The sequence below is a fragment of the Arachis ipaensis genome, chromosome B8 (assembly GCF_059453495.1).
Source record: "Arachis ipaensis isolate K30076 ecotype BB chromosome B8, ASM5945349v1, whole genome shotgun sequence".
In the NCBI taxonomy this organism is placed as follows: Eukaryota; Viridiplantae; Streptophyta; class Magnoliopsida; order Fabales; family Fabaceae; genus Arachis; species Arachis ipaensis.
Genome location: NC_142443.1, coordinates 26,648,550 through 26,672,207, shown reverse-complemented (window position 1 = coordinate 26,672,207; position 23,658 = coordinate 26,648,550). Strand labels below are relative to the sequence as shown.

General features: G+C 40.0%; 1 protein-coding gene across 1 annotated transcript; it reads left to right on the top strand.

The window, feature by feature from the left end:
* Positions 1–21,039: 21,039 nt before the first annotated feature.
* LOC148547501 (uncharacterized) lies at positions 21,040–22,331 on the top strand. The gene is made up of 3 exons (XM_088495471.1): positions 21,040–21,278; positions 21,324–21,582; positions 21,765–22,331. The coding sequence occupies exons 1-3, from the start codon at positions 21,040–21,042 to the stop codon at positions 22,329–22,331; spliced, it is 1,065 nt and encodes a 354-aa protein (XP_088351597.1).
* The last annotated feature ends 1,327 nt before the right edge of the window (positions 22,332–23,658 follow it).

Here is a 23,658-nt window from a genome sequence, read left to right as displayed (position 1 = left end):
GATGAGATGAGCTTCTTTGGCTCATTTACTCATTTATATATGTTGGGCCTTGGGTCCGGTTTGGGTCCGGTCCAACTCGTTAGCATTTTTGGTCCGTTTAGCTCACTTTGGGCCAAAACCTTTAAGATTAGTATCTGGTTTTCGATTCTAAATTATTTTTCTCATTTCAAAACAATAAATCAATTTTCTAAATATTATTTTCTAAAATACACAGTACTGGACAGACTAGAGCCGGTACTGCTGACTCAAGCGCCAGTACGCATTTTTACAAAAACTTTTAGAAAAAGATACATTTTCTAACTCAGAAAAATTCACTGAAATCAAATTTCACATTTTTATTTTCAAATTGAAACTTCTAAATTTTGAATCTATTCCGGACGCTAAAATTATTTTATTAAAACGGTTTTACGTGAAAATGCGGGTTCTTACAAATCACAATGTTGGATGAAAAATAGTAGAATACAGGTGTATCAAAACCAGTGACTTACGACCGATCTTCCTGCTGGCTAACACGTGGCTCCACTAACACGAATGCAGATGGCTTGGGAAAAACGGCCGACTTTTCCACATAGAAGCTACCGTAAGCCAACATCTTCTCAAGGAAAAAAGCTTACAGCCATATGTATTATCATCACTAACATAATAGAGAGTCGGACATAAAGTGAGTGTCCATTAAAGGGTAAGGGACTAATAACAAATTCCATCTTATCAGTTCGAGCCTTTTGCTGTTTCTTGCTGCCCTTGAAGGAGTCAAGGTAGACAAGTTCCGAACTCAAGAAGTCAACGATCATTAAGTACCAGTGGTTGTCAAGGTGTAATGGCACATAAACCTGTAAACAACTAGCCGTCAAGACATTTTTATATGCCGGCCACGAGATAATGCAAATAACAATTCCCATTCTAAACTGAACACGATAGTACATTACAAAACAAACCTTAAATTGTTGATATGCACGTCCCATATACTTCTTCTTAATGTAATCGAGAGTGTTAGGACAAGGATTTCCCAAACTCGGTGTAATTTGCTGTATCACAAAGAAGGTTCGTGTGAATTGGGAGTGAATACTTAAACATAAACGAATGTTTGGCAAACACTAACTCAAGAGTCCGAGCATTTTATATTAGGGTATCTTACCACAAAGGTGGTTGAAAGCCACTACCTCTTCAGAACAGAGTCAACTGTCAGGCTTTTTGAACACATGCTAGCCACTAGATTCAAAACATAGTATAAATAATAATGTCAACAGTGCATTCAAAACACGAGTATTGGATAAGGGTTTTAGACTAAGATTGAGCATCACTTACATCATCGATAACCTGTTGCCCTGGGCATAGGGTGTGCAGAGAGCCCCGAGTGGCTAAGCAGTGCTCATCAAGTACCAATATCTCGCTTTTTCTTTTTAGGTTGAACAGTGACATGGGTGTATTTTGATCATACAGTATACATTATCAGCAATAGCGCCATGTATCTTGCAAGAAATAGATAGTAACAGAAATAATCATGCCTAACTTAATGGATGGCTCAGCTACAATACCTCTTAGGCAGTTTTGTTGAGAAGACATAAGCCGACACGACAAGCTCCATACTGGTAAACTCCATTCCCTCTAGTGGGGGGAAGACAACTCCTATACAATGACCAATGAAACTGAGCCATAGTTAATCACACCGATATACTACACATGCATTTAGTTCACAATTTACAAAGTGTAATAGCATGGACAAGGATCAAACCTGTGGAATTTCATCCCCGTCCATATAATGGGCCACATGGATATAATAGGTAAATGAGATTCCTGGTCCATTTTGCTTCACCTCTCCTAGCTCATCATGGTTCTCTTCCTCATCAAAATCAAGCTTTTGCTGCAATGTTCATACATAAGAATTAGTGCAATACAATGGCAGCAAGAGAACATATCTTTGGCAACATAACCTGTTGGAGGTAATGATGCTTGACTAGACAGAATGTAAGGACAACCTAACCTTAAGAAGCGGGTTAGTACAAACGGTCATCCGTGCTGCAGAGTTCTAGATCCTCCTTGATGGACCCTATGACGGGTGTTGCTGGTATGTTGCGGTGGATTTACGGGGTCGAGTCCGGTTAGAGTCCTCCACAATGGGCTTCTTACCCTTATCAGTTGATGGTTGAGGAGGCGACTGGGTGGAAACCATCTTCAATATGCTTGATAGAATCTTTCCATGGTCGGCGACTATTTCACTAAGCCCCTTAATCTGCTCGTTCTGAGTCTTCAGTATGGTCTTCGTTGTATCATCCTCTTGCTCTAGATGCTACAAAACAAATGAAGGGTGCTTTATAAAGTTCCACTCGAGCATACATGAACACACTCACGACTGGCACGAATAACAAATGATGCTAAGAACTAATGTTTATACAACAACCTAGCTAATACGGCTAAGAAGCTCGAGCACCTTCTCGTCCGTTGTGGTCACTATCTCACTGTCATTAGTACGACCCTCTCTATTATAACGTCGAGTGTTAGTTGGGATGTCTATAGTCAACATTGAAAGCACAATGGCAGACGAAGGTGGAAACGACAATATAGAAAGTAACAAGAAAGGATCAGATGCTTACTTGTCCAAGCATGACCCATCAGTAGGCGGAACTTCTTCCGATGTCTTCATCGGCTCTGTGGCTCTGCCGTGCGACTGAAAGCGGTTTTTGTCCATTAAAGATTGTGACGCACAATTATAAAGAGAGCGGGAGAGTCACTTTAAAGAAAATGTAGTACTGATACGTTGAACGCTAGATGGTGCAAATACCACTTATATACTACTTCTAGTGTCGTTGTTGAATTGCGGGCCTGTACTTTCATGTAAAAGTAGTCATCATCCCATCCTAAGCAAAAAAAAAATTATATTCAGTGAGGCAAGTAACTATGCCTCCTCAGAATGAATTTTTTTTATTTCAATATGTGAGACCAAAATCCATGTTGAAAACAATTTCATTTTTATTCTTTTTATGTTAATTTTTTTTATGTTTAATTTTATCTGTTTTAGGCAAAAGATTTTGTTTTCCTACAATCATCGATGCAGAATTCTTAACAGCTTATGTTCAACCCATAAGAATTGGAAATATTTAATGTTGTTTATTGAAGTCATTAAGAGAATAACAACCCAAAAGAAAGATATTTTGGGCCAGCCCATCATTTTTTAGCTTCGCAAGCAACCCTAATAAAGACATCTTAATTGTGCACTGATCTAACTACTGCATCCAGAAACCCTAAAATCTGACTCAAAACGAGAACATTGGCTCAAACATTCTAATCATCGTTGTTTTTAAAATTAATAATTCAAAGCTCAAATAAATAATGAGAATTTAGTCTTATTGGGAAGAAAACGTTAGTCAGTTTAGGACCTCACACCTAGACAAATGATAATCTACCGTATAAGATGGACACAAAAAGTGAAAAATTGTCAGTGCTTTAGTCGGAAAATGTGTGATGGGACAACACCTTCTTCTATAATATTGCCTAAAGAATGCATGTGTCAGAAAAACTTTGACTAATACATATACTTATTCTCAATGCATAAGCATGTGCAAGTGCATTTACTGTAGAAGAATATGGAACCCACCTTATTAGGCCATTGTATAGATAGGTGTAGGGTTTTTGATTCCTTATTGATTACATATATATTGCAACAATGATTTAAATCCTAAATTAGCATCACCTAAACCAGAAACAAATAACATGTTTGTCTAAAACAAGTCCAACTGGCTTTGCTATTACTGTCCCTTATATTTTTCTGAAAAAGGGATCATTTTAAAAGTTGGAATCACAAAACTTGTTAAATAAATAGAATTAAATAAGAAGACTCTGCACGGGAATGGGACATTCCAGCATTAATCCATTGGCTTATTAGAAACGCGCTTCATGTTTCACACTGGATTGATGAATAACTACACGTTACATAAGCTTTACCACTAACACAAATTTAGATGGACATTAACATCCCTAATAAACGCCAACTTACATAACACCACTTTGTCGCTAACAGATTATACACAGACCGATTTTACTTAACAGTCAAAATCAACAAACTTAAACTATGATGGAACTCTATAGCAACATGTTGTTAAATACATCCAGTTGCTCCTTAAGGCTCGCATTCTCCATCTCAAGCTCCCAAAGTCGATTAGCGTATGAACGTGATCCCATTTGCTGCAATTCCTCCACATCCTTTTGCACGCGGCACAAAACTATGTAGTTATAGTCCAAAATCTTCATCCCGATCTCACATAGTAACCTCTCTATCATGTGAAAAGCTGTGCCTTCCCTAGCATGGGAGTCTTCGACACAAATCTTGCCTTCAACAGTGATATCAAGTCCCCTAGGATTCGACGACAGAACAACAGCGTGCCCAACGACTCTCTTCCCAGTATTAGATTGAGTATCCATGCGAAAGAAAATAGGCGTCCTAACTGAAGATGCGAGCAGATCCTCAACAATAGTACCTTCATGTTCTCGACGTGGATGAACTCCCAGCTGCTAGCATCGGTTGAAACCAAAAGTAAGGACGCATGAACGAAATAGTAACTCAATAACAAATACAACTTTCTGCAAACATTAAAAAAATCTTTCAGTTTCAAACATTAACTGGCAATGCGGATGGCTTTCGAGAAGATTCCTCCATTCTAACACCATTTGTGGTCGAAGATACTTGCAGCCTCTAAAGCATAGTAGTGACTTTCTTATTCCTAAATTTCATGTCCTGCGTGGCCAAGGATTCTTTATTGTCATCCCCCTAGGATTCTTGAAGTCATCTCAAAGCATCTTCCTGGGAGCAAAAACCTTTGTAAACAACATTGCTAAAACGCCACACTTATGGCTTGCATCGTTCCCAGCATGTGTAGGTCTCTTCCCAACTTTCACAGCATAGAATGGATACACTGGTATTGAATTTATAACCCACAAACTAACCGGCAAGTGCACCGGGTCGTACCAAGTAATACCTCAGGTGAGTGAGGGTCGATCCCACGAGGATTGATGGATCAAGCAACAATAGTTGAGTGATTGGCTTAGTCAGACAAACAAAAAAGAGTGTTTTGGTATTCAAAAGCATTAAATAGTAATTCAGAAATTAAAACAGCTAGCGGAAAATTGATGAGAATAATATATAGAAAAACAGTTAAGGCTTCAGAGGTATCTATTTTTCGGATTGACTTTTCTTACTAACTATTTTAATCATACAAGATTTAATTCATGGCAAACTATATATGACTAAGCTCTAATTCCTTATACCTTCTTAGTCTACTCTAACTTTCATCAACCGCCAATTCCTTGGTCACTTAATTCTAATTAGAGGATGAAGTTCAATTCTAGTTTATGTGCCACAGAAACTCTAATTACCCAAATATAAAAGGATTATATGTTACGTATCCCGTTAAGTCCAGATAATTAGAAGTTTAGAAGAAATTATTTTCAAGCTGTTGTTCAAGTAAAGAGCTTTTCCAAGTTATACAAGAACTCAATTAGAACAAGGGTCATACTTCCGTTCCACCCAAATTCATAAGATAAAGAACAAAAACAATTCTTGAAATAGAAATCAATACATGAATTAAAATAGAAAAATAATAGTATCAATCCATACAATAGATAGAGCTCTGATGGATCCACATTTTATGGTATTTATTTGCTCTATTTGGGTGGATTTCATTGACTTTTCTTGCACTTATCCATTGAAATAGCATGCTTTTATGAATTCTTTCCTAATTGTGCTTAATTGTGAAAAATCTGCTTTTCATGCTTAAATTGCCAATTTTAATTCACTTTTCTCCCATTCGATGCCTTGATATGTTTGCTTGAGTGATTTAAGGTTTTGAAGGCAAGAATAGCTTGAGAAAGTGGAAGGAAAGCATACAAAGTGGAAGAATTCAAGAAATGAAGGATTTGGAAAGCTGTCCATCCTGACCTCTTGGTACTAAATTGGTCATAACTTGAGCTACAAAGGTCCAAATGAGTCGGTTTTAGTGGTATTGGAAAGATAACAACCGGGGCTTCGATTTGATATATAATTTGCTATAGTGGACATAAGTCTACCTGTGCAGACGCACACAGTCAGAAAACAGCAAGTGTGTGGACGCACACATCTGTGCATCTGCACAGGTCCTGACACGTGAGCTCATTAACTGTAAACCACTGGGGGCAATTTCTGGGCCCCCAAAATCTAATCCAACTTATTTCTGAAGCTATTTCAAGCCAAATTGAAGAGGAATGAAGGGGGCACTTAGGTTTAGGTTTTTACATATTTTTGTTAGTTTTCTAGAGAGAGAAGCTCCCCCTTCTCTCTAGAACCTAGGGTTTTTAGTTTAATTTTCTTGTAATTGCTACTTTTAATTCTTTTTTTAATCTAGTTTCTTCTACCTTTCTTTGTTCTATTGCCTTAATTTTCTTGTTTATCTTGTTAATTTCTCATTTTAGTTGTCTTTTATGTTTATGCACACTCTTGTTATTTTAATTTACATTTAATGTAATTTTATGTTTTATGTCATTTGTTGCTTTCTTTGAGTTGTTATTATCATTTTATTACAATTGATAGTTATAGAATTTATTTTTATTGCAATTTATGATATTTTTCCTTTTTATGCATGTTAGGTGTTTGATAAAATGTCTCTTTTAGCTTTTGCCTAGTTTTTCACACTCTTGGCTTGGAATTGGGTAATTTGGTAAACTTGAGTCATAGATGTCCATTCGATATTGTGATTAAGATTGTTAATTGGTTTGGTTTCCGCTAACGCTAGTCTTTTACTAAATTAATTAGTAAGTTGATTAGGACTTGTGGATTGAGATCAATTATGCCCTTTTGACTTATTCTCGATATTAGGATAGACTAATTGGGATTAATTCTTAGCAATTATCATGTTTGTGGTCTATGATTATGATAGGAATCCTTAACTCCTAATCCTTGCTAAGAGTTCCTCCTTTTTGTCACTTGAATTACATTTTTGATCTACTTGCTTTGAGCTTTAATTCCTTGCATGCTTCTTTACTTTCTTGCCTTCTAATTTTCTTGTCACTTGCTATCACAAACCACTTGCTTCCTCATAGCCAATAACATGATAGTTCATTGCAATTCCTAGGGAGAACGACCCGGGAGTTTAATACTCTTGGTTTTATATTTGGTTTGAATTGTGATAATATTTGATTGATGATCAATTGTTGGGTTTGGACTACACTTGCAACGTCAATCCTTTTTTTAGTGTGAAAATCCAAACCTATGCTATTGGTCATTGTCAAGCTCCTAACCTTAACAATGGAGGTTTAGTTGCTCATGGTTCAGAGAGAAAACTAAGATTCTGGTAAACTGTAAATTGCGGAATGAGGTAGAAGAGAAGAGAGAGCCCGAAGGGCTGATTCTTTTCCCTTTTATATCTAATCCTAATTAATGTAAAATATATGTTATAAAACTAAAATAATATCTTTTTCTAATTATAAATAAAATAAAAGTTAAATCAAAATTAATTTGATTGATCCATGCAGCGCTTGAGGAGCGTGGGGACCATTGGATTCATTAAGCTCCACGCTGAACTTGGCTTTTTCCAAGTTCAACGTGGAGAAGGCAGCGTGGTCTGTAGCGTGTTCCTTTGAATCCACGCTGAACTTGGCTTTTTCCAAGTTCAGCGTGGAGAAGGCAGCGAGTGCTTCCCCGAGAGTTCTCAAATCCACGCTAAACTTGGCAGGAACCAAGTTCAACATGAAGGATTCAGAGGTTGTTGGAAAAAAATGTGCACTATTATATATCGTTAGAAAGCCCTGGAAGTTATCTTTCCAATGCCGCTGGAATCACATCGATTGAACCTCTGTAACTCAAGTTATTTCGGTTTGAGTGCAGGGAGGTCAGGATTGATAGCATCATTTGCTTTCTCCCTTTTTTGCTACAAAACTCCGTCAAATCCCTCCGAATACTACCTGAAATAAATAGAATTGTGCACAACTCAAAGTAGCATCTATAGTGACTAAAAGATATTTAAATTTTGATTAAACTTAGCAATTCAGGTGCAAATTCACAAGGAAAAGATAGATAAAATGCTCACGCATCACAACACCAAACTTGAATTGTTGCTTGTCCTCAAGCAACTAAAATAAGTGCATGATTAAGATGTGAATTTGCATGAGAAGTGAGAGTTCAGTTATGCTCAAGTCTATTCTTAAAGTGGGGTTTATTCATTGTAACTCTTAACATTTTTAGCATCTCACTCTCCTTTGAATCAGAGGAATGTCAGTGTCATGCGGAATTAGAACCCAGATCATATTATGAATTCTCTGATCTCTATACTCCAGTTTAATCCTTGAACACAGTAAGATTTACCTTAATTCTCTTTTCTTTAGTGCTTTGCACCTTGAGCCTAGCCGTGACTTTAAATGTTTTATCTCAAACTTTACTTGACACAAGAACACCACAAGCACTTGACTGGGGAACTCTTTCTAAGTTCTGATTGTTCTTTCAGTTTCTCCCAGACAGTGGTGCTCAAAGCCTTTGGCATACTCTGCTGAATGCACTTGGTCACGACTCTAAATATTCTGTCTCAAAGGTTACTTGAAACAAGAATACCACAAGCATATGACTAGAAAAATAACTCTTTGAGCTTTTGATTATTTCAGACTCCCTAGTCATTGATGCTCAGAGTCTTGGACCTTGCTTTTATGTTTATTTTGCTGTCTCTTTTGCTTCAAGGATTAAATATTTGTTTATTTCAGAGAAGTCATAATAATTCTCAAAATCCCTGTTCCTCATACAACAACATCCCTTGATTCAAATTCAAATATGTTCTGTTCATGTCATTCATTCAGAATTACAAATAACACCACCACATTTAAGTAAATATGATTAATCTTAGATATAAACTCACTCTTTTCATGCATTACATCACTTCTTTCTTTTCTTTTGATTTTCAAGCTCAGTGAGCTATACATGAGACACTTTTTTTTCATATAAAAAGAAAATAAAATAATAAAATAGGTAATAAGTTAACTAGACCTAGGAATTGAAATAACCACTGATCATGCAATAACAAAATAAATAGAAAATAGGAATATAACATAATAAGAACGGAAGGATCCATAGAATGAAAGGAACTTAACCACCTCAGTTATCCTAGTGGCCATCTCATTCTTCTGGCTGTGCTCCTCCATGGAGATGATTCGCCTCCCTTTGGTGTCATTAAAATAAAAAGAAAATCCACAAGCGAAGCGACAACACCAAACTTAAAAGTTTGCTTGTCCTCAAGCAAAGAAGAATTGAAAACAGAGAGGGACATAAAAAGACAGATGGAGGAGTAAAAACAAATATTAGTGTAAAAAAATAGAATGATAAAAGGACAAGAGAGATTAAAATAATTAATATATATATATATAGTTTTTATTTTATTTTATTTTTTTTATAGTTTGTGATTTTATATATATATATATATACACGTTCCCCCCCTTTATATATAAATATAAATAAATCATTCTATATATATATATATATGTGTGTGTGTGTGTGTGTGTGTGTGTGTGTGTGTGTATAAATATGTTACGGCCTGGCCCAAACAGCATACGGGCCGACCCGACCCGCGGACCGCCTGACCCGAACGGTCGGGTTTGAGCTGCTCAACCTCCTACTCGGACACGCGTCCCTGATAGCCCCGCTACAGTTGTGTGGAGGAAGCTTCGAGGAAGGTGGGTCTGCCCTTGTGGGACCCACCTCTGACATGGTATAAATGGAGAGGGTCCTACCCCTCCCCCAAGGTACGTCACACACCATTCTCTCAGTTTTTGCCTGCACACTCGACTTACTAGAGCGTCGGAGTGTCTTTGCAAGTGACACCCCCCTCTCATGCGAAGAGCTCGGGACGTCGGCCACACCTTCTCCAACCCAGCAACCCGGAACCAGGCGATTCCCCCTCAACAACCGAAGTACCAACCCGAACTGTCCGGTACCCGACATACCGAACATTGGCTCCGTCTGTGGGGACGCCTGAATGGACATCGTACTGGGTCCAGGAGGAACAGGTCGTGATGAGCGGATAATTTATACGCTTTTTGGCATTGTTTTTAGTATGTTTTTAGTATATTTTAATTAGTTTTTATTATGTTTTTTATTAGTTTTTAAATAAAAATTACATTTCTGGACTTTAGTATGAGTTTGTGTGTTTTTCTGTGATTTCAGGTATTTTCTGGCTGAAATTGAGGGACCTGAGCAAAAATCTGATTCAGAGGCTGAAAAAGGACTGCAGATGCTATTGGATTCTGACCTCCCTGCACTCGAAGTGGATTTTCTGGAGCTACAAAAGCCCAATTGGCGTGCTCTCAATTGCTTTGGAAAGTAGATATCCTGGGCTTTCCATCAATATATAATAGTTCATACTTTGCCCAAGATTTGATGGCCGAAATCGGCGTTCAAAGTCAGCATAGAAATTCTGGCGTCAAAACGCCAGAACTGGCATAAAAGTTGGAGTTAAACGTCCAAACTGGCACAAAAGCTGGCGTTTAACTCCAAGAAAAGTCTCTGCACGTGAAAGCTTCAATGCTCAGCCCAAGCACACACCAAGTGGGCCCGGAAGAAGATTTCTGCATTAATTACTTATTTCTGTAACCCTAGGCTACTAGTTTTCTACAAATAGGACCTTTGGCTATTGTATTTTACACACTTGATCATATAATCTTTCGAACTTGTATGTTCACGCTTTGGGAGGCTGGCCATTCGGCCATGCCTAGACCTTTTGTTCTTATGTATTTTCAACGGTAGAGTTTCTACACACCATATATTAAGGTGTGGAGCTCTGCTGTTCCTCATGAATTAATGCAAAGTACTATTGTTTTTCTATTCAATTCACGCCTACTTCTTCTCTAAGATATACACTCGTTCTTCAACCTGATGAATGTGATGATCCATGACACTCATCACCATTCTCACCTATGAACGCGTGCCTGACAACCACTTCCGTTCTACATGCAATCAAGCTTGAATGTGTATCTCTTGGGTTTCTAATCTAAGATCAGAACCTTCGTCGTATAGGCTAGAATTATTGGCGGCCATTCTTGAGATCCGAAAAGTCTAAACCTTGTCTGTGGTATTCCGAGTAGGATCTAGGAAGGGATGACTATGACGAGCTTCAAACTCGCGAGTGTTGGGCGTAGTGACAGATGCAAAAGGATCAATGGATCCTATTCCAACATGATCGAGAACCAACAGCTGATTAGCCGTGCGGTGACAGCGCATTTGGAACATTTTTACTAAGAGGACGGCAAGTAGCCACTGACAACGGTGATGTCCAACATAAAGCTTGCCATGGAAAGGAGTATGAATGATTGGAAGAAGGCAATAGGAAAGCAGAGGTTCAGAAGGAACAAAGCATCTTCATACGCTTATCTGAAATTCCTACCAATGAACTACATAAGTATCTCTATATTTATTTTATGTTTTATTCATATTTTAATTATCAATTCTCCATAACCATTTGAATCTGCCTGACTGAGATTTACAAGATGACCATAGCTTGCTTCAAGCCGATAGTCTCCGGGATCGACCCTTACTCACGTAAGGTTTATTACTTGGACGACCCAGTGCACTTGCTGGTTAGTTGTGTAGAGTTGTGATAAAGAGTTGAGATTACAATTGTGCGTACCATGCTATTGGCGCCATTGATGATCACAATTTCGTGCACCAAGTTTTTGGCGCCGTTGCCGGAGATTGTTCGAGTTTGGACAACTGACGGTTCATCTTGTTGCTTAGATTAGGTAATTTTATTTTATGTTTAAGTTTTTTACTTTTTATTTTCGAAAAAAATTTTCAAAAATACAAAAAAAATTTCTATTTTGTTCTTCAGAGTTTTTAAGAATGAATTCTAGAGTTTCATGATGATTTGTCGAAGTCTGACTGGCTGTGAAGCCATGTCTAATCTTTTGGACCGAGGTTTCAACTTATCATCACAAGAGCTTGTTGATTTCTATCAATTTTGCTGTTGAGAGTAATGATCTGCTAAAGCTTGGCTGGCCATTGGCCATGTCTAGTGTTTTGGACCGAAGCTTTCATTGAAGGCTTGGCTGGCCAGTAAGCCAGGTCTAATTCCTGGACCGGAGTTTTAGACTAACATTGCAATGATTCCTGGAATTCTTATTAAAAATTTTGAATCTCTTTATTTTCTTTTCCATATAATTTTCGAAAAATCACAAAAAAATTTATAAAATCTTAAAATAAAAAATATTTTATGTTTCTTGTTTGAGTCTAGTGTCTAATCTTAAGTTTGGTGTCAATTGCATTCTTCTAATTTTCGAAAATTACATGCATTATGTTCTTCATTGATCTTCAAGTTGTTCTTGATAATTTTCTTGCTCTGATCTTTAAATTCTCTTGTTTTGTGTCTTTTGTTGTTTCTCATATGCATTTTCAAATTGTTATAAGGTATACAAATTTCTAAGTTTGGTGTCTTGAATGCATTGTTTATTTGATCTTAGTTCTTCATGATTTAGTTTCATTTTGTTATTATTCTCTAAAAATTCAAAAAATTTTCAAAACTATGTCTTTTCAAGTCAATAATACAGAGAATTGAAGATTCAGAACATTCAGCAGAGGAATTATACAGAAAAAGCTGGGCGTTCAAAACGCCCAGTGAAGAAGGAAAACTGGCGTTTAAATGCCAGCCAGGGTACCTGGCTGGGCGTTAAACGCCCAAAAAGGTAGCATTTTGGGCGTTAAACGCCAGAATGGATGCCATTCTGGGCGTTTAACGCCAGGAGGACACTAGAGGGAAGATTTTGTTTTTAATTCAAATCTTTTTCAAGTATTCATAATTTTTCCAAATCAAATTTTTTTCAAATCATATCTTTTCAATCATATCTTTTCAAAATCAATTTCTTTCCAATTTTTTTTATTTATTACTATTTTCGAAAATCCTTGCTACAACTAATGATTTAATTTAAAATTTTCGTTACTTGCCTATTAAGAAAGGATCAAATTTTAATTCTAGAATCATATCTTTTAATTTCCTGTTAGTCAAGTAATCAACTTTAATTTAAAATTTTTTTTTTCTTTTTAATTTGATTCTCAATCATATCTTTTCAATCACATCTTTTTCAAAATTAATTTTCAATCATATCTTTTTGATTTCTAATTTCAAAATCTTTTCCAAAAAAATCACTTAATTTCTTTCCCAATCTTAGTTTTCGAAAATCATTTACCAAATTTTCAAAATTTCTTTTAATTATTTCAAAATCTTTTTACTTTAATTTCAAAAATTCTTCCCCTCTTCTCAATTCATTCTGTTTAAAGGACTAACACTTCTCCATTATCAGCAATTCGAACTATGTCCCTCTTGATAAGTTCGAATTCTCTCTTCTCTACCTCATCCTTCTATTTTTATTTCCCTCTGACACCTCAAGGAATCTCTATACTGTGACATAGAGGATTCCATATTTTCTTCTCCTCTCTTTTCATATGAGCAGGAGCAAGGACAAGGGCATTCTTGTTGAAGCTGATCCTGAACCTGAAAGGACCTTGAAGAGAAAGCTAAGAGAAGCTAAAGTATAACTCTCTATAGAGGACCTGACAGAACTTTTCAAACAAGAAGAAGCCATGGCAGCCGAAAACAACAACAATGCCAACAATGCAAGGAAGGTGCTTGGTGACTTTACTGCACCCACTCCTGACTTCTATGGGAGAAGCATTTCTATCCTTGCCATTGGAGCAAACAACTTTGAGCTTAAGCCTCAATTAGTTTCTCTAATGCAACAGAATTGCAAGTTTCATAGACTTCCATTGGAAGATCCTCATCAGTTCTTAGCTGAATTCTTGCAAATCTGTGACACTGTCAAGACTAATGAGGTTGATCCCGAGGTCTACAAGCTTATGCTTTTTCCCTTTACTGTAAGAGACAGAGCTAGAACATGGTTGGATTCACAACCTAAAGAAAGCCTGATCTCTTGGAAAAAGCTAGTCAATGCCTTCTTGGCAAAGTTCTTTCCACCTCAAAAATTGAGCAAGCTTAGAGTGGAAGTCCAAACCTTCAAACAGAAGAAAGGTGAATCCCTCTATGAAGCTTGGGAAATATATAAGCAATTGATCAGAAGGTGTCCTTCTGACATGCTTTCAGAATGGAGCATCATAGGTATCTTCTATGATGGTCTGTCTGAACTGTCCAAGATGTCATTGGACAGCTCTACTGGAGGATCTCTTCATCTGAAGAAGACGCCTGCAGAAGCTCAGGAACTCATTGAAATGGTTGCAAATAACCAATTCATGTACACTTCTGAAAGGAATCCTGTGAATAATGGGACGAATCAGAAGAAAGGAGTTCTTGAAATTGATACTCTGAATGCCATAGTGGCTCAGAATAAAATATTGACTCAACAAGTCAATATAATTTCTCAAAGTCTGTCTGAAATGCAAGCAGCAACAGGCAGTACCAAAGAAGCTTCATTTGAAGAAGAAGCTTATGATCCTGAGAACCCAGCAATGGAAGAGGTGAATTACATGGGAGAACCCTATGGAAACACTTATAATCCTTCATGGAGAAATCATCCAAACCTCTCATGGAAGGATCAATAGAGGCCTCAACAAGGCTTCAACAACAATAATGGTGGAAGAAATAGGTTTAGCAATAGCAAGCCCTTTCCATCATATTCTCAGCAACAAACAGAGAATTCTAAGTAGGGCCACTCTGACTTAGCAACTGTAGTCTCTGATTTAATTAAAACAACTCAAAGTTTCATGACTAAAATAAGGTCCTCCATTAGAAATTTGGAGGCACAGGTGGGTCAGCTGAGTAAGAAAGTTACTGAACTCTCTCCTAGCACTCTTCCAAGCAATACAGAAGAGAATCCAAAAGGAGAGTGCAAGGCCATCAACATACCCCACACGGCCGAATCTGTAGAGGAGGGAAAGGCAGTGATTTCCACTGAGGAAGACCTCAATGGACGTCCACTGGCCTCCAAGGAGTTCTCTAATGAGGAACCATGGGAATCTGAGACTCACACTGAGACCATAGAGATTCCATTGAATTTACTTTTGCCATTCATGAGCTCTGATGAGTATTCTTCTTCTGAAGAGGATGAAGATGGTACTGAAGAATAAGTTGCTAAGTACCTTAGAGCAATCATGAAGTTAAATGCCAAGTTATTTGGTAATGAGACTTGGGAGGATGAACCCCCCTTGCTCACCAAAGAACTGGATGACTTGACTAGGCAGAAATTACCTCTAAAGAGACAAGACCCTGGAAAGTTCTCAATACCTTGTACCATAGGCACCATAACCTTTGAGAAGGCTCTGTGTGACCTATGGTCAAGCATAAACCTCATGCCTCTCTCTGTAATGGAGAAGCTAGGGATCATTGAGGTACAAGCTGCAAGAATCTCACTAGAAATGGCAGACAATTCAAGAAAATAGGCTTATGGACTTGTAGAGAATGTCTTGGTAAAGGTTGAAGACCACTACATCCCTGCTGATTTCATAGTCCTAGACACTGGAAAGTGTATGGATGAATCTATCATCCTTAGCAGACCCTTCCTAGCCACAGCAAAAGCTGTAATTGATGTTGACAGAGGAAAATTGGTCCTTCAAGTGAATGAGAACTCCCTTGTGTTTAAAGCTCAAGGATCTCCCTCTGTAACCATGGAGAGGAAGCATGAAAAGCTTCTCTCAATACAGAGTCAAACAAAATCCCCACATTCAAACTCTAAGTTTGGTGTTGGGAGGCCACAACCAAACTCTAAGTTTGGTGTTGAGAAGCCATCATCATGCTCTGAGTATCTGTGAGGCTCCATAAGAGCCCACTGTCAAGCTACTGACATTAAAGAAGCGCTTGTTGGGAGGCAACCCAATTTACTTATCTATGTTATATTTCTTTTTTTCCATTGTTATTTTATGTTTTCTGTAGGTTGATGATCATGGGAAGTCACAAAAACAATTGAAAAGGCAAAAACAAACTGAAAAATAGAATGAAAAACAGTACACCCTGGAGGAGAAGCCTACTGGTGTTTAAACGCCAGTAAGGGCAGCAGAATGGGCGTTAAACGCCCAGTCTGGCACCATTCTAGGCATTTAACGCCAGAAATGGGCACCAGACTGGCGTTTAACGCCAGAAAAGGGCACGAAGCTGGTGTTAAACGCCAGAAATGGACAGCAACCTGGCGTTTAACGCCAGGATTGGCAGCAGAGGGCATTTTGCACGCCTAATTGGTGCAGGGATGAGAATTCCTTGACACCTCAGGATCTGTAGACCCCAAAGGATCCCACCAACCTCAACTCACTCTCTCTCTTCTTCACACCTTTTCATAATACTCTTCTCCAAATACCCTTCACCAATCACTTCAATACCTCTTCCCCAAAAACCCCTAACCTATCAAATCCTACCCTCTTCTCCATAAACCCTTCACCAATCCACATCCATCCATCATAAACCCCACCTACCTCACCATTCAAATTCAAACCACTTTCCCTCCCAAACCCACCCATACATGGCCGAACCTTCCTGTCTCCCCACTCCTATATAAACCCATCTTCACCCCTTCATTTTCACTCATCTTCAACACTATTTCACCCCCTTTGGCCGAAATAATAACCCCCATCCATCTCCTCTATTTCTTCTTCCTCTACTCTCTTCATTCTTCTTTTGTTCGAGGACGAGCAAACCTTCTAAGTTTGGTGTGGTAAAAGCGTTGCTTTTTGTTTTTCTATAACCATTTATGGCACCTAAGGCCGGAGAAACCTCTAGAAAGAGGAAAGGGAAGGCAAAAGCTTCCGCCTCCGAGTCATGGGAGATGGATAGATTCATCTCAAAGGTGCATCAAAACCACTTCTATGAAGTTGTGGCCAAGAAAAAGGTGATCCCCGAGGTCCCTTTCAAGCTCAAAAAGGGTGAATATCCGGAGATCCGACATGAGATTCAAAGAAGAGGTTGAGAAATTCTCACCAACCCCATTCAACAAGTCAGAATTGTAATGGTTTAAGAGTTCTATGCCAATGCATGAATCACCAAGATCCATGATCAAAGTGTGAACCCGGATCCAAAGAATTGGCTTACAATGGTTCGGGGGAAATACTTAGATTTCAGTCCGGAAAATGTAAAGTTGGCATTCAACTTGCCCATGATGCAAGGAGATACACACCCCTACACTAGAAGGGTCAACTTTGATCAAAGGTTGGACCAAGTCCTCATGGACATTTGTGAAGAGGGCGCTCAATGGAAGAGAGATTCAAGAGGAAAGCCGGTTCAACTAAGAAGGCATGACCTCAAGCCTGTGGCTAGGGGATGGTTGGAGTTCATCCAATGCTCAATCATTCCTACTAGCAACCGGTCTGAAGTTACTATAGACCGGGCCATCATGATCCATAGCATCATGATTGGAGAGGAAGTAGAAGTTCATGAGGTCATATCCCTAGAACTCTACAAGGTGACGGACAAGTCCTCTACTTTGGCAAGGTTAGCCTTCCCTCATCTCATTTGTCACCTCTGCAATTTAGCTGGAATTGACATAGAGGAAGACATCCTCATTGATGAGGACAAGCCCATCACTAAGAAAAGGATGAAGCAAACAAGAGATCCCACTCATGGACAAGAGCATGAGGAAATTCCTCATCATGAAATTTCTGAGATGCCTCAAGGGATGCATTTTCCTCCACAAAATTATTGGGAGCAAATTAACACCTCCCTAGGAGAATTAAGTTCCAATATGGGACAACTAAGGGTGGAACACCAAGAGCATTCTATCCTCCTTCATGAAATTAGAGAAGATCAAAGAATCATGAGAGAGGAGCAACAAAGGCAAGGAAGAGACATTGAGGAGCTCAAGCACTCCATAAGATCTTCAAGAGGAAGAACAAGCTGCCATCACTAAGGTGGACCCGTTCTTTAATTTTCTTGTTCTTTATTTTCTGTTTTTTGAATTTTTATGCTTTATGTTTACTTATGTTTGTGTCTTTATTACATGATCACTAGTGTCTAAGTATCTGTGCCTTAAAGTTATGAAAATGAATCCATCACCTTTCTTAAATGGAAAATGTTTCTAATTGAAAATGAAAAAGAAGTGCATGAATTTCGAATTTTAAAACAGTTTAATTATTTTGATGTGGTGGCAATACTTTTGTTTTTCTAAATGAATGCTTGAACAGTGCATATTTTTGAATTTGTTGTTTAAGAATGTTAAAATTGTTGGCTCTTGAAAGAATGATAGAAAAGGAGAAATGTTATTTGATAATCTAAAAAATCATAAAATTGATTCTTGAAGCAAGAAAAAGCAGTGAAAAGCTTGTAGAAATATATATATATATATATATATATATATATATATATATATATATATATATATATATATATATATATATATATATATATATATATATATATATATATATGCAAAAAAAAAGAAAGAAAAAAGGATCCAAGGCTTTGAGCATCAGTGGATAGGAGGGCTCACAGTAATAAAATCCTAGCCTAAGCGGCTAAACCAAGCTATCCCTAACCATGTGCTTGTGGTGTGAAGGTGTCAAGTGAAAACTTGAGACTGAGCGGTTAAAGTCGTGGTCTAAAAGCAAAAAGAGTGTGCTTAAGAGATTTGAACACCTCTAATTGGGGACTCTAGCAAAGCTGAGTCACAATCTGAAAAGGTTCACCCAGTTATGTGTCTGTGGCATTTATGTATCCGGTGGTAATACTGGAAAACAAAATGCTTTGGGTCACGGCCAAGACTCATAAAGTAGCTGTGTTCAAGAATTAACACACTTAACTAGGAGAATCAATAACACTATCTGAATTCCGAGTTCCTATAGATGCCAATCATTCTGAACTTCAAAAGGATAAAGTGAGATGCCAAAACTGTTCAGAAGCAAAAAGCTAAAAGCCCCGCTCATCTAATTAAGACTGATCTTCATAGATGTTTTTGGAATTCACTGTATATTCTATTCTTTTTATCCTATTTGATTTTCAGTTGCTTGGGGACAAGCAACAATTTAAGTTTGGTGTTGTGATGAGCGGATAATCTATACGCTTTTTGGCATTATTTTTAGTATGTTTTTAGTATATTTTAATTAGTTTTTATTATATTTTTATTAGTTTTTAAATAAAAATTATATTTCTGGACTTTACTATGAGTTTGTGTATTTTTCTGTGATTTCAGGTATTTTCTGGCTGAAATTGAGGGACCTGAGCAAAAATCTGATTCAGAGGCTGAAAAAGGACTGCAGATGCTGTTGGATTCTGACCTCCCTGCACTCGAAGTAGATTTTCTGGTACTAAAGAAGCCCAATTGGCACGCTCTCAATTGCGTTGGAAAGTAGACATTCTGATCTTTTCAGCAATATATAATAGTCCATACTTTGCCCAAGATTTGATGGCCCAAACCGGCATTCAAAGTCAGCATAGAAATTCTGGCGTCAAAACGCCAGAACTGGCATAAAAGCTGGAGTTAAACGCCCAAACTGGCACAAAAGCTGGCGTTTAACTCCAAGAAAAGTCTCTACTTGTGAAAGCTTCAATGCTCAGCCCAAGCACACACCAAGTGGGCCCGGAAGAAGATTTCTGCATTAATTATTTATTTCTGTAACCCTAGGCTACTAGTTTTCTACAAATAGGACCTTTTGCTATTGTATTTTACACACTTGATCATATAATCTTTCGAACTTGTATGTTCATGCTTTGGGAGGCTGGCCATTCGGCCATGCCTAGACCTTTTGTTCTTATGTATTTTCAACGGTAGAGTTTCTACACACCATAGATTAAGGTGTGGAGCTCTGCTGTTCCTCATGAATTAATGCAAAGTACTATTATTTTTCTATTCAATTCACGCCTACTTCTTCTCTAAGATATACACTCGTTCTTCAACCTGATGAATGTGATGATCCGTGACACTCATCATCATTCTCACCTATGAACGCGTGCCTGACAACCACTTCCGTTCTACATGCAATCAAGCTTGAATGTGTATCTCTTGGGTTTCTAATCTAAGATCAGAACCTTCGTGGTATAGGATAGAATTATTGGCGGCCATTCTTGAGATCTGAAAAGTCTAAACCTTGTCTGTAGTATTCCGAGTAGGATCTGGGAAGGGATGACTGTGACGAGCTTTAAACTCGCGATTGGGCGTAGTGACAGACGCAAAAGGATCAATGGATCCTATTCCAACATGATCGAGAACTAACAACTGATTAGCCGTCTGGTGACAGCGCATTTGGAACATTTTCACTGAGAGGACGGGAAGTAGCCACTGACAACGGTGATGCCCAACATAAAGCTTGCCATGGAGAGGAGTATGAATGATTGGAAGAAGGCAATAGGAAAGCAGAGGTTCAGAAGGAACAAAGCTTCTTCATACGCTTATTTGAAATTCCTACCAATGAACTACATAAGTATCTCTATCTTTATTTTGTTTTATTCATATTTTAATTATCAATTCTCCATAACCATTTGAATCTGCCTGACTGAGATTTATAAGATGACCATAGCTTGCTTCAAGCCGACAGTCTCTGTGGGATCGACCCTTACTCACGTAAGGTTTATTACTTGGACGACCCAGTGCACTTGCTGGTTAGTTGTGCGGAGTTGTGATAAAGAGTTGAGATTACAATTGTGCGTACCAAGCTGTTGGTGCCATTGATGATCACAATTTCGTGCACCAGGCCGCGAGGCCGAGCGCCGAGGGGAAGCCTCCGTAGCTTCCTCCTGGGAGCGCACAAGGTCCCCTTCTCGATGAACCTCCCGATCTCAAGAAAGGTGCCCCTTTAGGGGAACTGGCGACAATAGCGCCAGAATAATGCAGGAACTGCGTCACAGGATGCCGGACCTGGAGCGCCGGCTGGCAGATTGGGAACGTCGCCAACAAACTTCCGAATCAAGCTACTCCCGTTCCCCTCTGAGAAGCCACTCCCAGCGAACAGCTAGCCCACGATCTGAGCCCGAGAGTGCCAGGGAGGAAGGACACCCAAGAAGACGCCGCGACCCCATCATTTACACCAGGCGCAAAAGGAGACGCACCGCAGATCGAGAATGGGAAGATGATCGATGAGAAGGCGGCGAGGAAAGAACAAGGAGAACGCGGGGACCTGTGATAATGGGCGCAACCCCATTTCACCGTTCTATCCTCGAAGTCCGGCTGCCAAAGCACTTTGACAAGCCGACGGACATGAGGTACGATGGAACCCAAGACCCGCAGGAGCACCTTACGGCCTTCGAGGCCAGGATGAACCTAGAGGGAGTGGGAGACGAGGTAAGGTGCCGCGCTTTCCCAGTCACTCTCGCGGGACCTGCAATACGGTGGTTTAACAGCCTCCCGCAGGGCTCAGTGGCCAGGTTTTTGGATATTAGCCACGCCTTCCTAGCCTAATTTACTACCAGAATTGCAAAGGCAAAGCACCCGATTAATCTGCTCGTGGTGACGCAGAGGTCCGGCGAACCGACTAGAAAATATCTAGACCGGTTTAACAACGAGTGCTTGGAAATCGACGGGCTGACTGATTCGGTTGCTAGCCTATGCCTAACGAATGGACTCCTAAACGAGGACTTCAGAAAGCACCTTACTACGAAGCCGGTGTGGACAACGCAGGAGATTCAAAGTGTAGCCAGGGAATACATCAACGATGAAGAAGTCAGCCAGGTCGTGGCAGCCAACAAACGACAGCCCTCCTACAATCAAACCCGACAGCACGGCAACGGAGAAAGACAGAAGGAACACGCCAGAGACAGCGGTCCCAACAAGGCACCCAGGCCGTTTCCTCGAGTCGGGAAGTTCACCAATTACACCCCCTCACCGTCCCCATCATAGAAGTTTATTAATAGATAGCAGAGAAGGGAATTTTGTCGAAGCCCCGACCTCTGAAGGACCAGACCGGGGGAAACAAGAGTCTCTATTGTGATTATCACAAAGGCTATAGACACAAGACACAGGATTACTTCGACCTAAAGGACGCGCTGGAACAAGCGATCCGGGATGGGAAACTAGCCGAATTCTCCCATCTCATCAGGGAGCCAAGGAGGCGAGATCGCGACCGCGAGGGAGAGGACAAGACCCATGCCACAAAGCGACGTCACGAGCCGGAGGACAACGAACACGGCCTTACCATAGTGAACGTGGTAACGGCAAGAGACGCACCTCCAAGGTCGAGGTCGGCACACAAGAAAGACGCCAAGGTTCTGTCGATTTCCTCATCCTCTGTGCGAAGCTCCAAGAGGCTCCCACCCATCTCATTCGGTCCAGTGGACCAATGGTTTGAGGAGGCCGCGGAAAACCCTCCCATGGTTATCACGGCCAGAGTGGGAACCGGCCTCATCAAGCGAATCCTCGTGGACACTGGGGCTGACTCGAATATCATGTTTCGCAACGTGTTCGATGCCCTGGGCCTATGAGATGCCGATTTAAAGACGCACCAGCATGGTGTTGTAGGTTTGGGCGACCACTTCATTAAACCAGATGGGATAATCCCCCTACCAATATCTGTAGGATCAGGACAAGGGCGAAGGTCGGTAATGGCCGAGTTCGTGGTTCTACGAAACTCCACGGCCTACAATGTCATCCTAGGGAGGAAGACTATCAACGACCTCGAAGCAGTGATCAGCACAAAGATGTTGATAATTAAGTTCGTCGCTGATGACGGATCCGTGGGATCCATAAAAGGAGACTTGGAAACGGCAGTCGCTTGCGACAGTGCCAGCCTCTCCTTAAGGAAGAAATCTAAAGAGGCATCGAGGGTGTTCCTTGCCGACTTGGATGCTAGAGTCAGTGACAAGCCGAGACCCGAGCCAGAAGGGAACTTAGAAAGGTTTAGAGTCAGGGACACGGAGGAGAAGTTCACCTTCGTGAACAGAAACCTCCCACATGACTTGAAGGAACCTCTAATGGAAATGATAAGGGCCAACGGCAACCTATTTAAATGGACGCCAGCCGACATGCCGAGGATAGACCCCCAACTCATGTCACATCACTTGGCCGTGATGGCGGAAGCCAGACCGGTGGCTCAAAGGAGAAGGAAAATGTCGCAAGAGCGAGCAGAGGAGGTGGCTAGGCAGACGGCTAGCCTCCTCGAAGCAGGATTTATTTGAGAACTCGACTACTCGACGTGGCTGTCGAATGTAGTTCTAGTGAAAAAGCACAATGGGAAACGGAGGATGTGTGTGGATTACTCTGATATCAACAAAGCATGCCCCAAGGACTGCTACCCCCTGCCCAACATTGATGCGCTTGTCGACACAGCGGCGGGATATCGGTACCTGAGCTTTATGGACGCCTATTTTGGCTATAATCAGATACCGATGCACCGGCCTGATGAAGAGAAAACATCGTTCATAACACCAGGAGGGATATATTGTTACAAGGTAATGCCGTTCGTCCTGAAGAACGCTGGGGCAACGTACCAAAGGCTAATGAACAAGATATTTAGTGACCTCATAGGCAAAACGGTGGAGGTGTATGTAGATGATATCCTCGCAAAGACCACCTGGCCTGAGGACCTCATAAGCGACCTGGGAAATATGTTCTCCTCCCTCCAACGACACGGCATGAGGCTCAACCCACTCAAATGCGCCTTTTCCATGGAAGCAGGAAAGTTCCTAGGGTTCATGATAACCCAAAGAGGTGTTGAAGCTAACCCGAAAAAGTGCCAAGCGATACTCCAAATGAAGAGTCCGGGCTGCGTCAAGGATGTTCAGAGGCTGTCGGGCAGACTCACCGCCTTAT